General features: G+C 35.8%; 4 protein-coding genes across 5 annotated transcripts; 1 reads left to right on the top strand and 3 right to left on the bottom strand.

The window, feature by feature from the left end:
- The first annotated feature begins 2,584 nt into the window (after positions 1–2,584).
- On the top strand, positions 2,585–10,735 carry LOC105173887 (subtilisin-like protease SBT2.5). The gene is made up of 11 exons (XM_011095790.3): positions 2,585–2,989; positions 3,587–3,820; positions 4,154–4,298; positions 4,396–4,790; positions 6,426–6,521; positions 6,632–6,704; positions 7,326–7,611; positions 8,419–8,744; positions 9,083–9,350; positions 9,435–9,716; positions 10,046–10,735. Exons 2-11 carry the CDS (start codon positions 3,633–3,635, stop codon positions 10,450–10,452), a joined length of 2,466 nt encoding a protein of 821 aa, XP_011094092.1. The 5' UTR covers positions 2,585–2,989; positions 3,587–3,632; the 3' UTR covers positions 10,453–10,735.
- Positions 10,736–10,938: 203 nt separating this feature from the next.
- Positions 10,939–12,279, bottom strand: LOC105173932 (aspartic proteinase CDR1). Its single transcript, XM_011095852.3, has one exon. It carries the CDS (start codon positions 12,277–12,279, stop codon positions 10,939–10,941), a length of 1,341 nt encoding a protein of 446 aa, XP_011094154.1.
- On the bottom strand, positions 11,878–14,222 carry LOC105173931 (putative aspartic protease At2g35615). Its single transcript, XM_011095851.3, has one exon. The coding sequence runs from the start codon at positions 14,220–14,222 to the stop codon at positions 12,903–12,905; it is 1,320 nt and encodes a 439-aa protein (XP_011094153.3). The 3' UTR covers positions 11,878–12,902.
- A 591-nt stretch (positions 14,223–14,813) lies between these two features.
- On the bottom strand, positions 14,814–22,745 carry LOC105173886 (glycosyltransferase BC10). 2 transcript variants are annotated; one of them, XM_011095789.3, is made up of 11 exons: positions 22,370–22,745; positions 20,966–21,461; positions 19,584–19,682; positions 19,222–19,322; positions 19,049–19,120; positions 18,506–18,596; positions 18,066–18,146; positions 16,209–16,268; positions 15,987–16,109; positions 15,606–15,644; positions 14,814–15,523 (listed from the first exon to the last, which is right to left on the bottom strand). In XM_011095789.3, the coding sequence occupies exons 2-11, from the start codon at positions 21,347–21,349 to the stop codon at positions 15,383–15,385; spliced, it is 1,191 nt and encodes a 396-aa protein (XP_011094091.1). In that variant the 5' UTR covers positions 21,350–21,461; positions 22,370–22,745; the 3' UTR covers positions 14,814–15,382. The 2 variants fall into 2 exon arrangements, with proteins under 2 accessions (XP_011094091.1, XP_020553505.1); XM_020697846.2 differs by lacking the exon at positions 22,370–22,745 and adding an exon at positions 22,160–22,302.
- Between the last annotated feature and the right edge of the window lie 1,535 nt (positions 22,746–24,280).

Genomic DNA, 24,280 nt, shown 5'->3' with positions numbered 1-24,280 from the left:
AACACTCTCACAAATTTTTCTGAATTTTGGCAACATAATTATGGATTGATTTCTAGTCTCTTTCTGGGCGTACACATAGGATATGAAACTACTGAAAGCTAATAAATATTTATATGGAAGTCATAATCTATCATTGATATATATACATAAGGACACAATCATGACTTTAGGACAACGAATATCATACTTCTAATCTGTACAATTATCGAATTCTTCAAATTTTATTTAATTTATTTCATTACTATATGGAATCTGGAAATGAAAATGTTAGGAGGAGGACAGTGTTTGGTCTCACAATCACGTGTGATGTACAAGCATAGCGACAACTTTGGTGACACCATCTCTCACATCACACTTCTCTAATTCATCCTTTCCACCTATACCCTCAGAACATTAACTTCATCAGGCTATTTGTAATTGTTCAAATAATGAAAAAATATTTATAATTATATTAAATTATAAAAAAATATGTTGTGATTTTACCCTTAATTTAGAGTTTTACTATAATGGTGGGGATTTTTTATTATACTTTTATAATATCTGTCTTTTATATATTAAAAAGAATTATATGAAATTAAATTATAATTTAAAAATAAAATACATACCCATCACTCCATAATGCATCACAAAATGTGATAGATTTTTTTTTTTTTTAAGAAAAAGGAAATAAAAGTAGAAAAAATTATTTCTAACTATACAACTTAATTGCAGATTATTTATTTCAATTCTTGAAAGGGCTCAAAATCAAGTGTTGATGACCAAAGAGTAATCAATTAAGGGGATTAAGCATAAATTAATCATCATTAACATATGTCCGAGCTTAATGTCCTAAACAAATGGGAAATCCTAGTACAGATCGGATTTCATAGCGTGTGTAAATTAAATGGAGTAGAAGATAAATAGAATTTGCAATAGAAAATTCAATCGAGAATTCAGATTCGGTCGGATTCCATCAAATTCTAATTCAATCACATCATATTTGTTGTGTAATTTAATCAGAGTGACCAATTATAAACAAGAATAATAATATTTGTAATATAATTAAATTGTATTAAAATTAAAAAATATATATAAAGCTGAGATAGGTGAACCTGGTCTGGAGGATCATAATGTTGGGATGACCTCAAACTCAACAAACATAATTGAAGCCATCGATTAAAAATGATTGTTTGGTCCATTTGCAGCTAATTACAAATCATTAATCCAAAGCATATAGCGGTAATTAAGGTTGGACAATTATTGGCTAGACAAGATGAATTATATTGCATTTCTTTTGAGTTGGGTATTTGCAATAACATCTATTTTCGTGGTAGATTTAAGTTGTAAATTAAATAGTAATAAAAGTTGGGAGTATTTGAAAATAAAAGTTAAAAAGTGATATAAAGTTAAAGTTTGAGTGTTTGGAAAAATAACTTAATATTTACAATTTTATCAATAAGCTGCAGAAGTTGGTAAGAATTGCTTATAGTATTTTAGTTTAATTCAACTTATTTTAAACATTTCAAAAGTAGAAGCTGTAAAAGAAAAATACTATTTTCAATAATAAGCTGCTAAGCATTTATTTTGAGCCATTACAAATAGTGCTTTAAGTTATTGCTATAAACAGACTTGGAATTAACGAAAAGTCTTGAAATCGATCGAATTCAATCCTAGAAGAAAAAATATACATTTAAGTTAAGTTAAAGTCTACTATGAGCTTAAATATAAGTTTGACTTGCTCAATTTGATCGAGAATCTTATTGATAGGTATGAAAAAAGATTTGGTATGTCTCGAGAGACAAATCTTATCAAATCGGACTAGTAGCCTCCCCGAGGGCATGTGGTGCCCTCAAAAGAGAAGTAGCCTAAATCCTAAAAGTTTGGATGATGGTTGTGCAAGGACGTCTCTTCAACCACCTCTTTGAAAATTCGAGAAGGTATCCTTATTCGTCAGAAGTGTCTCTTTGACCCCCTCTCTAAATATCCGAGAAGATATCATTATCTATTAGAAGCGTCTCTTTCAACCACCTCTCTCAAAATCCAAGAAGGTATGCTTATCTATCAAAAGATACCTTCAAGCAAATTCCAATTGACTCACTCGAATCCAGGAGGTCCACCCTCAAATTGGGGGATCCTCAAACAGCTGAGGATTCCCCACGAATCTGAGGAGGATTCAATCTCATTAAGATTTTTTTCAACCACCTTATGTTTGCTTATAAATAGAAAGATCCCCAATTGGAAAAGACAAGTTTTTGACATATTTAGACAATTTCTACATTTTGAGCTACGTACTATAACTATTACTTTGATGCTACAATTTAATTTAAAAGAATCATCGCATTTCGTGTTTAGGGTGATACTTCAGTGTCAATCTTTCTGTTGTATATAAAAATCGAATAATAAAACTCTTATTTTTACTCGTTTATACATTATTGTCTTCTATAATTTATTTTATTATTTTCTACTCCAAGTAAACCGAACACCACTATATTTTACTAGCATAATTCATACACTATATGTTGTGTATTTTGATAAAAATATAAAATGCAATACCAATTTAGGAAAAAAGAAAAAAGAAAAAAGGGAAAAGGGAGCAGGGGTGGGAAATGTAGCACAGTGAGTGTTGGAGTGGGAGTGGTGGTGGTGGCAGCATCAAATAGAAATAGAAATAGTTAAAGAGAATGATGAATCAAGATTCATCTTCTGTCCTCCATCTTCGCTCCCTTGTCTCGCGCTTCGCCATTATATTACTCTCTCACTCTATCAAAAGAACCCTAACTACCTCCACTCTCACTCACTCTTTTTCACATTTTCACACCCACCCACCGAAAGTAGATTTTTTACTACAAGGAAAAACTACATTCTTGCTCCCACTACTTCCTTTATGCTTGTGCTGAATGCAGGGATAGATGCCCTGCATTTCTTGATCTTTGCTTTTTCCTGGAAAATACAGCCAGATTTCTTGTTCAACAAGTGGCATATTGGTGTTTGGTTGTTTTCTTGGATCAATGTGAGTGAAGATCTTAGTCTTTTCAGCTTGTTTAAGCTCTTTTCTTCAATGGGGTTTTGTCGGATCTTCTTGTATTAACTGTATTTTTGTGCTGCTTTCTGCTGATTCTTTGCTTGGTCTTTTCGCCTTCTTTCTAGTGCTATGTGTGTAGAGTTTGTTCTTGTGATTAGGCAATTAGCAGGAAAGTTATTCACATTGAGTAAGTGGTACAAGAGGAAGACAGGATCAGGAAAAGATACAGAGCTAAACTTCAAGCTCACATATTGGATCATCCAATTTATCTTTTTCTATTTCCAACTTTAGTATGATAGTACATATGCACATAACCATTATCATTTTGTATGTGTGTGTGTTCATTGCAATCTGAAATGTATTCTTAGCCCCTTTACACGCACTCTTGCACTGACCAATCCACTTCAAGGGTCTCTAAAATTTGTTCAAGCTTTTATTTGCTTTTTGTAAAGAAAGCTTTAGTTATTTACATGCCTTGTTTTGTACCTCAGCACAGATTGTGGTGCTTATAACTGATTTTTGGATGACAGCATGTTCTCTATGAATTTTGAATTCAATATTCATTACTGCTGTGCATATGAACAGATTAGGTCTTGCAACAGTGTGAGAAGTTTGAAGAGAACTGGCTAAAATGAGGAATATAGTATCGACTGGTCCTTTGATGGTCCTAGTTCTATTCAGCGTTTTGCTTTTTGGGAAAGCAGAAATTTACATTGTGACACTTGAAGGTGAGCCTGTGGTAAGTTACAAAGGTGGTATCGAAGGGTTTGAAGCCACTGCTGTGGAGCACGACTCTGATGAAAAGATTGATATGACGAGGTATCTTAGTACACTACTTATATTTAGCATCAATATCTATATTTCTGCTTTTTCCCTCAGAGAAGCAGTATGTATTTTCTAATCTGGTTGCAGCTCTTATGGTGTTCCTTACTTCCATTAATTTACTCTGAGTCCTATCTTACGGCATATGGCTGAATTTTGATTCCATAGTGGTTAATGTACTTGTTATAGACACAAAAATGAGTTTATCCAGTACTTTCTGGTTTATTGCATGAGAAACTCTATTGATTTTATCATTTTTACTTTTCAATTTTTTGAAGTAAATTCTGGGAACTGAATCCTATTTTCCTTTGTGCTCTTGCCCACTCTCAGTGAATTGGTGCTATCCTATGCGCACCATCTGGAAAAGAGACATGATATGCTTCTTGCCATGCTGTTTGATGAAGGCACCTACAAGAAACTTTATAGCTACCGTCATCTCATAAATGGATTTGCAGTTCACATTTCACCTGAGCAGGTGAGAGTCATAGCACTTACTCTACTTTTTCCTTTCCTTCAAGTTGATGAATTAAAAAATCTCTTACTTGTTCAAGATATCATTGACCTATTATTAGGCAGAAATACTTGGGCGAGCACCTGGTGTGAAGTCTGTGGAGAGAGATTGGAAAGTGAGGAAACTCACAACCCACACTCCACAATTTTTGGGACTACCAACTGGAGTATGGCCTACTGGAGGCGGCTTTGATCGCGCTGGAGAGGATATTGTTATAGGGTTTGTGGATTCAGGAATTTATCCTCATCACCCGAGCTTTGCTACCCACAATACAGATCCTTACGGACCGGTCCCAAAGTATAGAGGTAAATGTGAGGTTGACCCAGACACCAAGAGGGACTTTTGCAATGGAAAGATTGTTGGAGCTCAACATTTTGCAGAAGCTGCTAAAGCTGCTGGTGCGTTTAATCCAGATATTGATTTTGATTCTCCCCTTGATGGTGATGGACATGGAAGGTTAGAGCTATTATGCTTTCATAACTTACATGGTGCTTGCCTTACATTTATGCTTTTCATTAAAATTATTGATTTCTTTTCCTTTTTGCTTCTCTCGTCTTCCTGCTCGAGTGAGGTGGACCTGTTGGGAGAGGGAGTAAAAATTTTGGTTGTATGATACCTCATCTATTATCATTCTCACAAGTATTTTAGATACGTCGATACTTTGATGATAAAATATTTAGGTGAACAGTATCAATGGGTTAAAGTTCACCTTATCACCAAATTGTGACCAGCCCTGCAGCACAGGCACTTGAATATAAATCCTCATTAGTGAGTACTTCATAACAGTAATGGATAAACATTTCATATATTACCTCTGTAAACATGTCTAACGTGTGACTACATCTACATCTGTTGTGGGTGTGTCATTATGGATGAATGGAGGTCTTGCTTAGAACATATATGTAGGCACTCTAAAACGATTGAATATACATTGTTTTCTGTATGACCTATGAGCACCTTTAGATGAAAATTTGAGTTAGAGGGAGTTCGATGATATCAATAACAACTTATGCTGAGAAGTGATTTAGGAAAATCTATTGGAATATAGAAGTGAAAAAATATGAGAGAACTTCTATTAGGTGATATTTCTAGCTGTTTATGCACTACTAGGTGATTTATAGTGTATATATGTGTGTATATAAACATATGCAGACTTCATTTGTTAGTGTATGAGACTTTTAGAGAACTGGCATATTGGTGTATCTTTGTGCTCATTCTTGTCAAGTCCCTGTTATGTATTGACACTTCTGAGTGTTTGTAATCGTCCACTCCTTGCTGCAGAAATAAACATTTTAACGTATATTAATGAGAAGGGTCTAATATAGATTCGCACGGAAGCAGCCAAATAAGTTTTAGAAGCAGCTTGTTGTCTTTAGTTGAGTTTGTGTTCTAAGCTAAACGGCCCTTCATTCATAAGAGAGAGTTTACTAATATATAAGCTCTATGTTCTGGTAGTTCCATGCATAAGAGGGCAAAAGGGGAGTGGCTGATGGTCTGATGCTCTTATGTTTTTTGTCCAAAAGGGGAGGGGTTTATGTGCTCCAGTCCTTGTTAGTTTGGAAAAAATATGACTTTGTTATTTCAAGTCAAGCATTCGTAAGTTGCAAAAATTCATGCCTTTTGAGGGCAATATCTCAAGGAAGGGTGATATACATTTCAGGAAAAAATGAAATTTCAAACACCATTCTTCCTTTTGATTACTGAAGGGCCTGAAAACTGCCCAAGGTGGTCCAAATTCTGTACTCTGGAGATAGATTTACATCCAGTCTGAGTTACTAACTATTTACTAGCGGATATAGTATTTATGCAAAATCATATAACTATGAGTCTTAGGATATTAATTTCTTATAAGCTGCTAATCATTTTTTCTTCCTTTCTCCCAAGCCTGACTCTTTGGGCTATTTACTTGTGGTCTTGGTCCGCATGAAATTGCCTTACTATGTGCTTTAATTTCATATTGTGTATAACGCTTTATGAGCAATAAGTACTAGCTATATTGAAAATCTCAGGACTCTTTAACATGGGTCTTCCGCTTTCTCACTTGTTATTTGATAGTTTTATCAAACTCACATTCACAATATCTTTTACCAGTCACACAGCAGCTATTGCAGCAGGAAATAATGGGGTTCCAGTGAGGCTGTGTGGAATTGAATTCGGCAAAGCAAGTGGAATGGCACCTCGAGCTAGGTAATCTTTTTGGTAACATTATCTTGCACTTTGGTATACAAGTCTCTCATAAATCATTTATCAGTTTAAATGTCACTTATTTAACAGTTCATATGTTTGCCTTCATGTAGAATTGCTGTTTACAAAGCGCTGTACAGAATATTTGGTGGATTTGTCGCAGATGTTGTTGCCGCTATCGATCAGGTATTCTGATTATGAAGTCAGTGTAGATATCAATTAAGATATTGAAGGTACTCTTTTTTGGCTATTTCTATTGAAACTTAATCTGGTTTCTTGCATATCACAATCATACTGAAATCTTTCTCATGCACCACCAGTTTCAATCATAGAGCATACAAAATGTTAAACACAGACATGCAGATTGGAAATTAAGCAGCAGCTGAAGCAACTAGCCCATTTTAACATGATCCACATCATGATGGATACTGCTATCACTGTGGGTTGATATGTATGAAGAGGGACTAGTCATGTATGAATTCTTATATTTTAGTGATGAAATGTGTTATACATCCTTCAAGTTGATAGAATGATTTTTTTTGCGGTTAAAAAGAGTTCAAGTATTTGATGACAAAGTTATGTTTAGTTGCTTACATTTGTGAATAGACTCCAGAACATAGCATACCATAGTGCAAGTTGTCAAAAATATCAACTAAACTTTCTTGGAACTTTCGTGTCTCTTTTGGGCTTCACTACTGACTTGACTTGTTCACAAATAATAAAAATGGGATAATAATCACTCTATGATCCCTGTTTTCTGTATAGAGGGGATTGACGGTTTTCATATGACAAGGTCCATTTTGACAGGCTGTTCATGATGGCGTGGATATTTTGAATTTGTCGGTGGGTCCGAACAGTCCTCCAGCTACTACGAAGACCACGTTCTTAAACCCTTTTGATGCTACCCTTCTTTCAGCTGTAAAAGCGGGAGTTTTTGTTGTACAAGCAGCTGGAAATGGAGGTCCTTTTCCCAAAACTGTGCTCTCTTACAGTCCCTGGATAGCATCTGTAGCCGCTGCAGTTGATGATAGGAGATACAAAAACCATCTCACCTTGGGGAATGGGAATATTTTAGCTGGAATTGGTTTGTCGCGTAAGTTCTATACTTGCTGAAAGAACTAGCAGACTATTATTAGATTGCCACCCTATAGTCTGTGATGGTAAATAAGTTATTAGTATAATTTGTCCAGTTTCTTCTTATCTATGAGTTCTGATCAAACTGAAGCATTAAAATTCACCACAATTGCACCGTATTTATTCTCTTCTCCTTTTCTTTTCCCATGGACACAGGTTTTTTTCTTTTGGGGTGGGGGGTGGTTGGCGCTGGATGTCTAGCACATTTAGTTTTTCTTTGTTCGTTTAATTGTTTGCACCTTCTTAGAAGTTACTAATAAAATTGTAAGATGAGTGCATTTTCATAATGCACGGTGGGCCTACATATGGTCCTCGGGTCTACTAAGTATTGTGGCTGGTATGATCAAGAAAGTTGTTCTAATCCAGTCCTCATGTTGTAAAGTATTCGAAATTGTGGGGTACAAGAAGAAGAAGCACAATGAGAAACAAAATATTAGCATTTGCTGCTTTAAGAGTAATGGAATCCAGCTTGGGAAAGTAATGAAGCTTAAATGGTTGCTTTTGGAAGAATAGCTAACTATATGTACTTTATTGCTTGCAAAATCTATTACCTTGATTAGTGTTTAGTTGGTGAAGGTTCTCAATTACAGATTTATTACGAAGGATCCTTATCCAGTTCATGTGAGATTACTTTCATAGGACAACTTTCTTTGCATTTGAGCCAATTCCTTCATCTTACTAAATATCACTGTTTGCAAGTGTTTTCCAAGTAACTCTGTCCACTCATCTAATTACTGTCTATTTAATTTTTTCCATGTTCCTGCAGCGGCGACGCATGGAAATAAAACATTCACCCTGGTTGCAGCTAATGATGTGCTGCTGGATTCCTCAGTTGCCAAGTATAGTCCTTCCGACTGCCAGAGGCCTGAAGTCTTGAACAAAAATTTGGTGGAGGGGAATATTCTTCTTTGTGGATATTCTTTTAATTTCGTTGTTGGTACTGCTTCAATCAAGCGAGTCTCAGATACTGCTAAGGCTCTTGGTGCAGTTGGCTTTGTCCTGGCGGTCGAAAATGCTTCTCCAGGAACAAAATTCGATCCTGTTCCTGTTAGCACTCCTGGGATCCTCATCACAGATGTTAGCAAGTCCATGGTAGCTATTATTTACCATTTCCCCTTGATTTAACATAATCCATCAAAGATGTGATTTGCTGTTTAGGAAAGAATTATTGTTCTCGGTAGCACTTTTCTAAAGTACATCTTTTTTGGTTTCTAAACAACTCTGGTAGCATTATTTGACTTGCTGACAAGTATTACTCCTGAATATTTCTATTCTAAGCTTTATCCTGGGCCTTAATAAAAATATTATCCTGAATCTTGTTGATATTCCGCTCATCATCAAATGTGCATATAAACTAAATGTTTTACTTAAAAATGTTATTGTAGGCTGTTATTTTGTACTCATAATTCTTGGATGATCACATATTTTAGGAACTTATAGACTACTACAATGTCTCTACACCAAGAGATTGGACCGGACGAGTTAAAAGCTTTAAGGCTGTGGGAAGCATTGGGGAAGGTCTGAAGCCTATACTCCACAAATCTGCCCCACAAGTAGCATTGTTCTCTGCTCGAGGACCTAATATCAAGGATTACAGTTTTCGAGATGCGGATCTCTTGAAACCAGATATTCTAGCTCCTGGCTCTTTAATTTGGGCGGCTTGGGCTCCTAACGGGACAGATGAGCCAAATTATGTTGGTAAAATACTCACTTCATAACTTTACATAATTTTCCCCTGTTCAATAAGATGAAGGGTTTTAAGCTGGCTTATTCTTGGATCAGGTGAAGGATTCGCAATGATATCTGGAACTAGCATGGCTACCCCACATATAGCAGGAATAGCTGCTCTTGTGAAGCAGAAAAACCCTCACTGGAGTCCTGCTGCTATCAAATCAGCTTTGATGACTACATCAACAACTCTCGACAGGGCAGAGAGACCACTTCAAGCCCAACAGTATTCTGGATCCGAGACTATGTCTCTAGTCCCTGCCACGCCGTTTGATTATGGGAGTGGCCATGTCAATCCCAGAGCTGCTCTAGATCCGGGGCTGATTTTTGATGCAGGTAATTAGTATACTTCGTCTTCTCCCTGTGTATTTTGACCACAACATTAAGTAGCATTTGTTCTGAAGTTGACCTCTAATAGTGGAATTTACCTGAGCTGTGTGCTTTATCTAATCATTGTATTGCTTCACTGTTTTAATTTCTGATTTAAATAAGCAAGTCATACTACGTATCTGAGATTTTATTTTTTTTATCTTTATGAGTCTCCTCCACAATCTTGGTTCTTCGTTGACTTAATTATTTAGTATCAAAGTCATCTCTAGCTTTATTTATTTCTTGGAAGAAAAGGTTCTCATTTTCCATTTTTATTCTGCCTGACTTGCTTTTAGGATATGAAGATTACTTGGGGTTCTTATGCACTACACCTGGAATTGATGCTCTTGAGATTAAAAACTACACACATACCCCGTGCAATTACACTCTTGGTCATCCATCAAATCTCAACACCCCCTCAGTCACGATCTCACATCTCGTGGGAACTCAAACAGTTACACGCACTGTAACAAACGTAGCTGAAGAAGAAACCTATACCATCACAGCAAGAATGGCACCAGCAGTAGCCATCGAAACCAGTCCTCCAGCAATGACTCTAAAACCTGGTATGTCCAGGAAATTCTCCGTTACTCTCACAGCTCGATCAGTAACTGGAACCTACAGCTTTGGCGAGGTTTTGCTGAAAGGGAGTAGAGGGCATAAAGTCAGGATCCCAGTTGTGGCAATGAGCTATTATAAATAGGACGGTCTTTCGGTAATATTCTTTGGGTCCATGTGAAATAAGACGCATAAGATTCGATGTATTTTGTATATGAAAGATATGTAAAGCTAAGTAGCATGAAGAGGAGATGCTTAGTTTCTTCTGATTCTATAAGTTTTGACTATAGCTGTTGTAATGATATGGTGGAATTACTTGTATTCCCCGTCATATTGTAAGAATATAACCTTGCTTTGGAGAAGGTTGGTAGGTTTCGACATCCGTTGTGCTGTATTTTTCACTGCTCATATAATGACGATTTATAGTAGCTGATATTCTTACCTGCATTGCAATATTTGATGCCCTCTTGACAAATCTTACTGCGGCTACCAACTTTGAACACTAACCGTGAAATTGGAGCCGAGTCTTCTTGATCTCATAGTTTGAGATGTTAAAAAACTTCTTATTCCACCAGAAAGTCGTGAACAACATGCATAAAATGTTCATTTCAAACAGAATGGACTACTCTATCTAGTCTTCAAGGAGTTCACATTCAATTCTTTGGAAGCTGACCTTCATTGCATTCAAGTCAAAACCAATATTACAGTATTGCTGTGCTAGTATTCCTATAACATTGAGGCCGTTTTTTGTAACATCCACAGCCATGCAGAAGACGTAGTCGTTTGCTCTCCAGAACATGCCTTCAACGTCCAAATAGACATCAGCTCCCTCGGCAAGATGCAACGTCACTAGTGGGAATCCTTTGAGATCCTGTTCCATATTCCCCCAGTAGCACGGACGTTCCCCAGCGTTCTTAACTTTTACTAGCGGCAATAAACCATCCAAATAGTTCATCACTTCTTCCTTCAGTGGTTCAAAAGCACTTCTCAGCAGAAGAGTTAACGTTGAGCCCGTGTCAATCACAACATTAAAATGGAAATCTTGTGGGTTCACTATTTGAAGTTGCTTCTGCCCCACAGAAATTCCTTCTAGGGTGACTCTATAGTGATTGCTCCTAAACTCCAAGGGTGTCGAATAGCCTTGAAGAACAGCTCCTTCGCCTAATATCAGCTGGTTGTACATGTAATGAGGATCGTTAATGTTTCCTATACAGTATGAAAATTTTTTACCTACACGAGAGATTAAAGAGTATTGGTTATGAACTTGGAGTCCAAGAATCCCAGTTAGTTGACGAACATTTCCATGACTTTCAAGTCCATAACCGAACACTAAGTAAGGCATTTCCGATGTGCCCCCACTGGATGATTCGAATGTGAACTTTTCTAAGGCCATGATGCCTGTGCACCTTGACCCATCTAAATATCCTATGGCAAATGTACATCGGGATTCTTGTCCGCAGCCAGACAGGTGAGAATAATTACTGCATTGATATTTAGGGTCACATGAAAGTTCAGTGTAGGTGGCTGATAGTTTAGGATCATAAATGGGGCAGCCAGTGCAAGGGGGATGCTGAAGCCATGTCAAATCGCTTCCAGTGTCCAGAGCTATAAGTTGTGGAACTGGAGGCTCCCCTATTGAGATATTTATGAAGAAGAGTCTACTTTCTGGAACCAGAGGACCTCTAATGTCCTCCTGAGATAAAGGGCTTCCAGCAGTACTCGTTCCTTGTATATAAGCTAGACGTGCTCGTGAAGTATTTATGGCATTGTTTGTAAGATCTGAAATGGTGGGATTTGGATTTGACAACGCAGCTAAAATGGAATCACGGTGAATGAGTCGGAGAACGAGCTTAGTACGATTTGCAGCAGCATTCTTGGTGGCCACCTTTGTTGAGAAACAGACCATGAGAACAAGAAAAGTGAAAGATATGACAGAATAAAGACTTCGAAGTACAATGTAAGACTTCCTCATTGTCAGAAATTCCTCTGTGATCACTTGTTAGAAATGAGTGGAAGCAGGTTCAGACATCATCTGCATTTTGAACAAACAAAGTGGTGTTGCAGATCATAATTAGGAGGGTCTTTAAAGCAAATTAAGTAGTCATAGTTTTCAACACACTTATCTAAAATGTAACAGGATTGTTCCTACGACATAACCTTTGCTAACCTTAAATGCCATGATTTTTACATGCGCAGTAATTCAAACTATTGATTCAGCTTGTAACTGGTTTAAGTAAATGAATACCCAACTCATGATATAATTACCAATTCTTGGTCATAAACACCGTGAACGGGACCTTCATTCACTCTACCATGTTGTTACCTACCGCTCTTTCTTTTTGTGTGATTGATCTTGAAATGATACTATAAACACAATGGTCTTTTATCAAATGAATTAGAACAAGATCAACTTTCCAGATACTTAAATTTCACCTTGTTAAACTATATTGACAGATAACTTAAACTGGATTATACATCTTGTTCTTTGGATATACGAACAGGAAATTCATCTTTATACACTAATCTAACTCCAGTTAGCGTATCGATGTTGCCTGTGGAAGGTAACAAGGAAAGACTTTGAAAGTATCAAGATTATTAGTCTTCAAGGAGTTCACAGTCAATTCTCTGAAAACTCACTCTCTTTGCATCCAAATCAAAGCCCACATTGTAGTATTGCTGTGCCCTTATTCCTAATATATTTTCTCTTGATTCAACCATAGCCATGCAGAAAGCTGATCCATCACTAGATCGTTGAAACACAGCTTCAACATCCAAATCTACGTTAATTCCCTCAGCAAAATGCAAAGTCACAAGAGGGAATCCTTTGAGGTCTCTTTCCAAATCTCCCAAATAACAAAGCAGATTCTCACCGTTTCTAACTTTTGCAGGTTTTAGCACACCATTCACCAAGTTCTTCACTTCCATCATAAGTGGCTCGTAGGCGCTCTTCACCAGTTGAGTGTACGTCGTGCCTGAATCAATTGTGACGTTAAAATGGAACTCTCCTTGATCGTAGATTGCTAGTTGCTTCCCTCCCACGCTTATTCCTTCCAGAGTTACAATGTAGTAGCGATCTATGGTTTGCAATGGAGTCGAATCACCTTGAATGACGGCTCCATCGCCCAATATCAGCTGGTTGTACATATACTGAGTGTCGCTTATATTCCCTATGCAATACGAAAATTTATTACCACTACCAGCCGCAAAATAGTATCTTTCAGGAGCTTCTAACCCAAGAACGCCATTTAAGTCACCCACACTTCCATTAGTGTCGATTGCACATCCAAACACTACGTCAGGTACTTGCACTGTGCCTCCAGTGGATGTTACAAATGTGAACTTCTCCATTGCCAGTACACCTCTGCTGGTGGACTCGTCATTGTATCTTATCCTATACGAACACTGCGATTCTTGATCCTGATGACCGTGTGCAAATTTGTCGCATTCAGGAGAATTACTTGATAATTGAGTGTAGGTGGACGACAGTTTAGGATCAAACACATTGTTACACCCTTTGCAACGGGTACAATGAACCCATATCAATTGACTTCCAGTATCCATTGCCAGAAGTTGGGGAATTGGAGGCTCACCTATTGAAATATTCACCATAAAAATGCTACCATCTTCCATGGGAACTATGGGAGCACTAATGTCATCAAGGGACACAGAGCTTATGCTGATCTTTGTGCTTGAATAGTTACCAAGACGAGCTCGTGAGCTATTTATTGCATGGATCGCATGATCGGAGAAGCTGAGTTTTGGTTTGTAGAGAGGTGACAAAGCTATAGAATCACGGTGAATAAGCCTAAGGGCGAGCTTGCTATGTTGTAGGATGATAGCGCTGGTTTTGCTTGTAACAATGAGAACATGGAAAATTACAGCTAATACAGCAACAAGCCTGTGAGTACATGTCATTCTCATAGTTTTTTTCGCTATGTCAAAGAATCACTATTTTGAAGGCATACAATCTTTTTTATAAGGTTTATGGATTAGAACTTAACTCTCAACAATCGTAATTCTAGCATTCTCTTACAATATACCTATTTTATCAACAAAAGGGCTGAGTTATAACCTGATCGTGTGAATGTTCTTTGTGTTCATGGGTTAGTTTCAGCTTAGGTGCAACAAGGAGTATCATCCAAAGTGCAAATTAAGTTTATATTTTATCAACAAAACGGCTTGTAATTTTGCAGTTAATGGAGAAGTAAGCGTGCATTTCATATATTGTCTGAGCAATTTCAAGTAAGAATCTCTGTAATCTCGGTTAGTATAGTTACTGTCTAAGATTGCAATAAGAACTATCAGATGACGATAACTATGTACTAATTTGTCTTATGAGAAATTCACTGCTTCTTTCAAGAGTACCTATAATCTTAACTGTTATTGATTCTCATTAGGAATGGACAACCTTGAAAAGAACATTGTACCAGACAACTAACAGAATACACTAAATAAATAAAATACATTTTAAATTTACCAATATAACTCAATTGAGTAAGCCGAACATATTAAAAGTTAGCATAATATAGACAATCAGTGAAGCACCTAATCGTGCTACAGATACTGAAGACTTCAAATACTATTTAACAAGTAGGTATGTTTCTTACAGCAGCTTCACTACATCACGGTCTTCCCGGTTGGGAGTACTGATTTCAGGAAGAAAAATTGCCTAAACAAAATTTAATTCAACAATTCACAAGAAAAAGGGAAAACTGTACCTATTAGGAACATATTTGCAACTTTATAACAATGGCAACTTCTAAAAAGGTCAGCCTCAGCATTGCTGCTGTAAGCCTCAGAAGTTTTAACGTAAATAGCCCAAAGGGAGGTGGGAAAAGAGTTAAACATCTAATAGTTGTCCCCAAGGAAGCAATGATGGCTATTTCTTCACCTTTGTTGGTATTGGGGTGACCTTCATTCTCTGCCAGCCGCCCTTGCACTCAACAAGAAGCCATCTTGGGGAGCATCCGGTCCTATATAACATGACGTGCTTTACAACAGCAGAAGCTACACCAGAAATGGAGAAAAGGGGGTCGACTACAAAACTTGAATCGACCAAAGAATCGTTGCTGAAGTTATCGTCCCACTGAAATAGATGTGTAATTGGGGAAAAGATGCAATAGATTATCTAGAGTTTCAGGTAAGAATTTCCTCGCGAACAAATAACATGGCCGATGATTTCCGTTCCACAAGCAAGGTCTAACTTTGACTTCTCTCTGTAGTGCAAAAAAATAATGTTCGTCAAAATACTAACGTAGCAGAGCTTTAGCAAGGTACGATGCTGAAATATCTACTAACCCTTTCGTCACTTGTTACATGCACACTGTCGATAATAGACTGCAAAATAGTTGAATGCGAGTGTCAATTAATTCCTTAAAACAAGATATAACAACACATAATCTGTTTTCCGAAACCAAATTGTGTAAGTCAACATGTTGGATCCAATTAAAAGGAGCCCCAAAATTTTGTTCATTAACCAGAGACTGATAAATAGGTCATGCAATTAAGTTTACACCATATGGCATCTCCTTTCCATGATTTGGTTGTTGGATGACTTAATTGAACGGAACTATGCCCAAGGAAAACTTGAAATTAGGCTGGGTGATAATTGAATTTCAGAAGATAGAAAAAACCTGAAATCAAATTGGTGAACCAGATTAGGAAGAGCATAAGCCATACCGTAATATTTCTCATTAGCTGAAAGGTAACATCCTGCGCTCGGTATGATTTTGGATGCCACTTCATTTCAGACCAATCAACATGTGTTACTGACCAATTGGCTATTCCAGCTGGATCAAGCATCTGGAAAGATAAAACTATACACATCAATCAAAAATATCAAGTGGAAGGAGAGAGGAAGGCATCTTAATGATCCAGATGCAGTAAGTACAAGAATCTCACATAGAAAAAGGTGGGCAAATAGTGTTCATCAGAGTAACAGTTGCGGCCTTCCATGCCCGGCTGTTTAATCAAAAGAAATACACAACACTGGTTCAGTAAAATTAGACAGTGGCATCCATATTTCAATGAATATGCCAACATAAATAGCAATAGTGCACAAAATGAGAAAGAAGCAACTGGTGAGGTAGAAAGGTCCTAGGAAAAGCAAGATAAATCAAACCCCTTAAAAGAAGCATGGGATATTTGCAGTTATTTATCTCCTTAGGAAACTAAAATGAAGAGTGCAAGGAGTGACAGAAAGAGAATCCAAGGAAGCAAGATATCAAGGCTTGTCCTCCAGCATTTGGTGCATTTTGTTGTAACTTTTGGTAGAGTATCAATAGATAGTTGAAATAGAAAAGTGGATAAGACAACTAGCGTTGATAAGCTAAGCAAGAAACCTCTTGAGGTTCATACATGGATGCATTCTCTGTTAACATCAAAACGCTCATTATCAACTAGCACAAATTAGATACACATACTTAGCTTGATGTCAGGTATTAAATTTATAGTTGAATGCAAACTGGATATCTCATCTAAAACAAGCATAGAGAAGCAATGACATAAATAAGCGGTTTCCTAATAGAATGTAAAATTTATGTAGAGCATTAAATAGGTTCCTGTCTTCAAGAACTTGTTTGATTGGAGGGAAAAGTGACTATAAAAGAAAATGATAGTAAAACAGAATGTATAAGACAAATTTATGTTTAGTTTTTAGGAATAAATAGAGGGGAAGTAAAACTAAATGTAAACCAAACCCCTTTGAAACCAATCTCTTACTGTCCAAAATTGGAAGGAAAAACGAAAATATAAGCTGTAAAGACAAAAGAAATCCTCATTTTTAATGTTCATTTATCATCTTCTGAACAAGCACAATTTTCCTCCAAGCATGTTCTATTGTATTAATATGCTTATTTGTTTCTCTTATTCCGCGAGAAAGTAATTTCATACTTTATCCTTGCTTTTTGCCAAAGAAATTTTATTTACTACCTTATTCATAACCACAAGTTTTCTCACTTTATGTTTCATTTACTTTGCTAAAAAGTTTCAAGTTTAATTTATAAATTTATTGAGATAACTTGAAATCATTTTGATAGTAACTTGAGATAAAGGAAAAAGGTATTATTCTCCACTTGGGGCTTGACCTTATTCTTTTTCCCTAGATAAAAAGAACAAGAAACAAATTCTAGAATTCATATATTAATTATCCACCCTTCATCTCCACTTGCATGTCCATGGCTTATATGGTACGGAGTAATTTTATAGGACTGGAATATAAGTAAAGGTTTTGAATACTTTTAACCCTTAAAACTGATGGTGGGGAGTTGGGAGTCATTTCAGTAATAAAGGTCACTTGTGTAGAAAGAAAATTGTCATCTTAGGAAATAGAGATAGGAAAATCAACTTGTGTATTTAAGGTTTATACACATATACATACATATATGTGTGAGCCATCAATTTATGATCTCTTTCAAGAGCATTCACATGTTGGGCAACATATAGCTGATAATCTGTGTTGTTTCTCAATTATTTGATATTTGATTCATGTGTCCACTTTTACTCAAACAAAGAAACAGTTGATCACGGAATTTTAGAAGTGTTTCCTGCTATACTGAGAACAGTTTTTTATCTTAAACACATCGCCCAATAGATTATTATTTACTTGGTTATGTCAGTTGATGTAAGAGTTTTGATTACAACCAAAAAAATGGTCTAGGCCCTTAATTGAGGAAGCCTACTAAATATCTAGCAATATATTCAGTAAGAAAGTCGAGAATCTCCAGTAAGAAATATATTCATAAATCAAACTGTGATCACCTTACAATATTCCCTGAATTTTGAATAGTAGAGACTGTCAGCCATGATTATGATAGCATGCTGCCTCTTCATTGTGAACCACTGCATTGTTCAAAGAGGATATTACAAGATGAAAAATTAACGAAGTCAGGAATGAGCAGGCAGCAAAACGTTAATTAAATCAAAACTTGCAACCACCTCCAGAGAGAGAATAAATGTATAAAAAAATCAGTGTCTAACAAAAAGATGGTGCTCAAGTTGGACATGCTAAAACACAAGCATAAATCTGAAAGCATTCCTTTTTGCTCTCCAAAAAAACTATGAAGAAGATGAAACTTAACATTATAAACTGTGAGAGCTGCTCGCTCTTTATTTTATTAACCTTTTAAAAGTTTGAAAACAATTTCCAATATGAAACTCTTTATATAATAAAAAAAAATGTCAAAATATGAAAACCACACCTGTGCACCCTTTCGAAAGTCTTTCTTCTCAACTTCAGGTAACATGTATTCAATATACCTGCCAGTTCCATGTGGTCCAGGATCCTCGAAGCTGCAGAAAACAGGAACAGTGCTTATCTCTCACATTTATTTATAACCAAAGGTTGCATTGATTATAATAAATAGCAGACTTAAAATTGAAAACCTTTTTGAATGCTTAATAATATAGGGAAGGGAATGAATTTTACAAGCAATGTTTGTCTTCATTCTTTTATGATCAATATAGTCAATGTGGTGTTTATTGTTCATTCATGCACATGATTTTCATGATATTAGTTAGATATGCCTGATCTTTTACAATATATAAAAGAATCTGATAATGAAAAATGTGCAGTTCAAATTTATTTTAGAATGTTCTTAGTCAGGGTTCCGCTTGGTATTCGACCTATCTATTTAAAACCTCACAGCTGAATATCACATAATATAAACCCACTAGGGTATTGCGGGATGCATGAAAGAAGTCACCAACAGGAAAATAGAGAGGGAAAAAAAGTGTGGACTTACCAATCTATAAAGCTAACATTTGTGTTCATGAGATAGTTGTACACATAATCAAAATCGCGAAGTGGTATACAGCTGCGTCCCCGGAAAATGCTTGATTAGTATGTAAGTATTTGCATAGTTAAGACAATAGAGGAAAAATCAAAAGACATAACAGAAATTATTATTCGATAAACCTGTCAGAAAGTAGTACAAAATGTTGGTTGTTTGGATCTTTGAGTGCATTTGCTAAAAGTCGTCTTTCTGCATCAACCATTGAAATTTTTCCCCAGACTACCTGCAATTGTGAACCATTGATATGAAATTAAGCTGATGACAATTTTAGTCCACTCACTGTTATCATTTAAAAACAGAACAGCCATAAGATTGATATCAAGCAATCATAGAGCACTTTAAAAAATATTGTACATAAATCTGGTAGTTTATTAACAGATCACATTAAATAACTTGACATTAAAAAGAAGCACATACAAGAATTATATTTTGTCATTTGTCCAATTCAAACTAATAAAGACAAGTAAAGAAATGAGGAATAAACCGTGTCACTCCGAATTTCCCGATTGATAAAATAACGGCTGAAATGCACAGGTTTATCCTTGGACGCATGCACGTACACAGAAAATCTACCTTCATGGCCCTGCCATATATAAAGGGAAAATTTGAGAAAAGAAATATTCAGTCCAAATTGAGGAAACATACAAAGTAGAACACTAAACATGTTTATAAATTAAATAGAAGAGTGTAGGCACCAAGCTGATCTCGCCATCATTCTCTTTTGGCTGGAAAATTTTGCTCTCATTTCTATGGGTGAGGAGCTACTTGGTATACGCTTGGGCTTCCTTAATACATTTCAGAAGTTGTTCTTTATGTTTTAACCTATTAAAGTTCCTTCTATTTCCTGGAAATATTAACCTCTTAGAAGTGCCTCTCCTTCAACTCCTTGTAATCTTACTTCTCATACTAAAATTGTAATCCTTGAACCCAATCACAAACCCATAAACTACTAATCAATAACATTTAACCTTACAGCATCAGATCAAACGAGAGAGAGTAGGCTCACCATCACTTAACAAGCATACCAGAAGTAAAGTTGGATGAAGTTGGTTGACACAGATTCAAGGTTTTAAGGACTGAGTACATCAGTATCAACAAATAACGCAGAACTAAAGTGCATAATTATTTATTTTTTTAAAAATGAAAATTTTTGTCCAGGAAAGTTACATCAACATTCCATTTGAAATAAGTAAAACATTTTAATAGCTACACAACATTTTGAACAGTTTGATAGGGTTTCCATGGAAAGTAACACTTTTGTGCATGACAGTATCATTTCATAATTCTTGGCATCCCTACCAAGTAGTTCATAATATACCAGATATCATATACAATTTTTCATACACTAGCTAAAACAAACATCTGTTTGCCTGTTACATTCCACAAACATCCAGGATCTGGCTCCCCACCTGACAACTCACATTTTTCACAAGCTTTAACCAAGCAGAAGGCAGAAGATAAATCTAGCTAAGCACTCAAAAAGAACATCACTATTCATAATTAGCTAGAAATTGGTTGCAGCATCTAATATCTCAAAAAAAAAAAAAATTATCCAGAAAAAGTAAAGAGAAAATTATGGTGCAACTACTTCCATAAAAACTTGCGGACACATTATGCTGCGTTCTGCATTCTCTAAACGGACAAGCTGTTATAATTACATGAAATGATAGCCTTCAAATGCACCCAAGAAACCTTTGACATGCTATCGACGAGATTGGAAATCCTTCCACCAGAAACTTAATCTCGTGATATAACTACATAAGAAAAGACCTTCCTTTTGTCTAATAATCATGTCAATCTTGCAAAAGCAATAAATGATAATACCAATGTAAAACTGGCACATCAGCATTAAAAGAAATGAAGTACCTGAAAAAATTTGTCCCATAGCCTCTCAAATGGTAAAGCACCTGGTGTCAGAAACAGGAAGGCAATTTTGGGATTCAATGATATAGCAGGAGGCGTTTTAAGCATCTCTCTGATTACAATACGAGAAGCAATTTCATCATCAGTTAGTTCTCTGGCAGGCTTTGGAGGAAGCCAACTTTTGAATCCCTTGCAACCATGAGAAGAGAATACGTAGCATGCTGCAGAATTGTGAGGAGGATAGACATATGCGCAAATTAGGAAAAAGCTGACTAAGGAAACCAATACGATTATCCACGTTGGCTTCTTTAAATGACCGCGTTGGCGAGGCATTGGCAATATTGGTGCGTCTTTTATGCCTAGACGCCAGGCCTGAGCTGACTTCATCTAGAAATGATGCATCAGAGGTCAATTCTCAGAAATGCTTTATCTTGTTCCACAGCCCACCTCAAATAGAAAATCCGCCAAAGTGAACAGTCCGTACCCGCCTAAGGCAGACCTGAAACACTAGATCCAGTAAGAACTTAACAATTCAGAGTACACAAATGAAGAAAATGATGCCAAGCACTGTTGGTATTAATAATTTGAAAACATTAAGAGAGTTTGGAGACTATCTCAAACTCAAGTGCGAACTAAATTGGTAAACAGAAAACAGCTTAGTTGCTAAATTGCTTACAATAAGTGGACAAGTTTAAATAAACAAGGCTGATATATATGAAAACAAATAGACAAGTTTGATATAGATGAACACCAAAATTATTACAGTTCAAAACTGCAATAAGATACAGATACATAGCACCAGTTTGTTCAAGTCACAGTATATCGGAATTCAGCTTACAACAAACAAGATTCCACCAAACCACTAGACCAGATTTCCAGATAACACAAGAAACTTCACTTCACCATGACATGAAAAAGACAAGGAAGAGCAGTGCCTGAATCTGAGATCCCCATCTTTATATTACTCGGGTCCCAAAAAATCGAATTGGGATCAGAGGAATCAAATGAGCGACTATATAGTAATATTAATAGAACAAAGGCATTGCTAGATTCAAATTTCCAAATCCCCGCCTCCAACCAACAAGAACCCAGCGAATTCGTCACCAAACAAAAGCCAAAAGAAATCCGGGGGAATAAAAATCGAAATTAAAAGTCAAAATGAACCTATTCCGGAATCAAATCCAGGATTCAACAAACCTCTAGAAATTGCAACTCAATCCACGCACGACACACACAAACACCACACAGATAGCAGACACATGCTACATGCAACTCCATCAACACGCACATGAAGGGAAAAAAAAAAAAATTAAACACCCACGCCCAGACAAATCAATGCAGCCTCCATACCAGCATTAAAAGAACCCACCCCCCCCTTCCCCCACCCCTCCCACGAATGAACATTACCTGATTGAACCAACAGTTGAAAGAGCTGGAAAAAGAGATCGAACGAGTTGAATCTTTGCATATACCAACACGTACGTCCCGCGTATACAAAGTTAGAGTATGAGTGTGTGAGATCTAGGGCACATGGAACAAATTGAACCAATCACAAAAAGAGTGCGTGTATGCAGATGAGTATACATACACAAGCATAACCACACAAATGCATATAAAAATGGATTATATAGATGGTGATGATGAAGGGTCCGAGTGTGTTTGGGGTGGATTTGTCTGTGCTATTTGTATCTTGATTCAGACAGTTGGAACGTCATTCTACTCCATCCAACCATAACAGCATTTCCAGCCGGCGATTTTTACACTCCCCCACTAATTTTCTTATGATAAATAACAGTAATTACTGTCTTAATATAGCTACATGCTAAATTGCTCAAACCCCAATTTTCATATAATTATAAATATTTTTTAAAAAATTATCTCTACTCATTTTCTCTAACTACTGATTTATTTCATTAGCTTTCGTCAAGATTTCATTTAGATTTTAAATTGAATTGTCTGAAAATTCATTTTTATACCATGAATTATAACTTTTACATATTTTTTATATTATGTAGCGATGGTGAGACATCGTCTATATATTATAAATAAGAATAAAATGTATAAACCAATCACTTCTTAAAAAAGAGAATAAATAAAATAAAACTAATTTAAAATATTATCGACACAATAAAAGAATTAACATAGTGGTATTCCAGTCAATTTTGTAAAAAAAAAGTAATTAAAATTAATTTTTTAAATTATCTAATCATGAAATAATTATCATATTTAAAAAATAATACGACGATGTCACTAACCATATTACTTGTACATACCATCTTCTTTTTATTAAATATATAAAAAATTATATTTGTTATTTCTTTTTAAAAGAATAAAGATGTAGTTCATACTTTTAATGTACCGTTCAAGAGTTACATAATTACGTTATATATTAAAAAAAATTAAATAATAAAAAGTATTTGAGGTTGTATCAAATATTATAGAAGCTCGACATAATTTACCATATAGAAGTATACTACATTGCAGAGAAGGTGGGGCACGCGCAGGGGAGAGCGCGTGTGGTGAGGGAGAATTGGTGGTCGTCATTGGTGTTCTCAACTTGTTGTCAGGTGGGGTTGTCCAATTTGGTTGTGGCAAGTGGTTTTCGACCCCCCCACCCCAACCCACATTAATGGCGGATTATACTTTTTTGGGTTTTTTTTTTTTTTTTTTGCCCTCTATTTTCTTTGTGTGGAGGAAAATTAATACAAGGGAAAATACTAGGAATAGTTCATGCCATTGGTCTAAACAGTTTTCTAGGTCTAAACATAGACAACTACAATTTTGGTGCTAATTTGGACCATGATTGGAGTGCTACTTGACCTTTTTGTAATAATTATTTATGGGGTTAAATTTAATCAAAATCACGTTTAATGAAAAGATACATGGTAATCTTTAATTAATCACAATTATTATTTTTATCTAATTATCCATTATGTTCTATGAAATAATCTTTTAATTCCTTTATTAACCTTAAAAAGATATTAGTTTTTAGAATATTGCTATGATTTTTATTAATATAACAAATTATAAATTCGAACGTGGTAATTATTTTTATAGAATTAGTGATTCCAAAATTAATTATTTTATGATCAGATATGCAATTGACAGTACAAATTAGGGTTGTGCCAAATTCTCTCTTTAAAAAGTTAAGTCAAAGTTTGAAATATATCAATAGTTGTTAAAACAAATTTATTAGCTATATATAAACTTTCATCACTTTAATATCGCTTACCATGACCGATTAAAGCTTACCTAATTTGTTTATATAGAACAACAAGATGAGTCTTTTTTTTTTTTTACTTTGTCCGGTTTGATGAC

This window comes from Sesamum indicum, linkage group LG11 (genome assembly GCF_026168435.1).
Source record: "Sesamum indicum cultivar Baizhima isolate 11 linkage group LG11, ASM2616843v1, whole genome shotgun sequence".
Classification (NCBI taxonomy): domain Eukaryota; kingdom Viridiplantae; phylum Streptophyta; class Magnoliopsida; order Lamiales; family Pedaliaceae; genus Sesamum; species Sesamum indicum.
The sequence above is the reverse complement of the archived record's forward strand: the minus strand, read 5'-3'. Positions and strand labels throughout refer to the sequence as shown.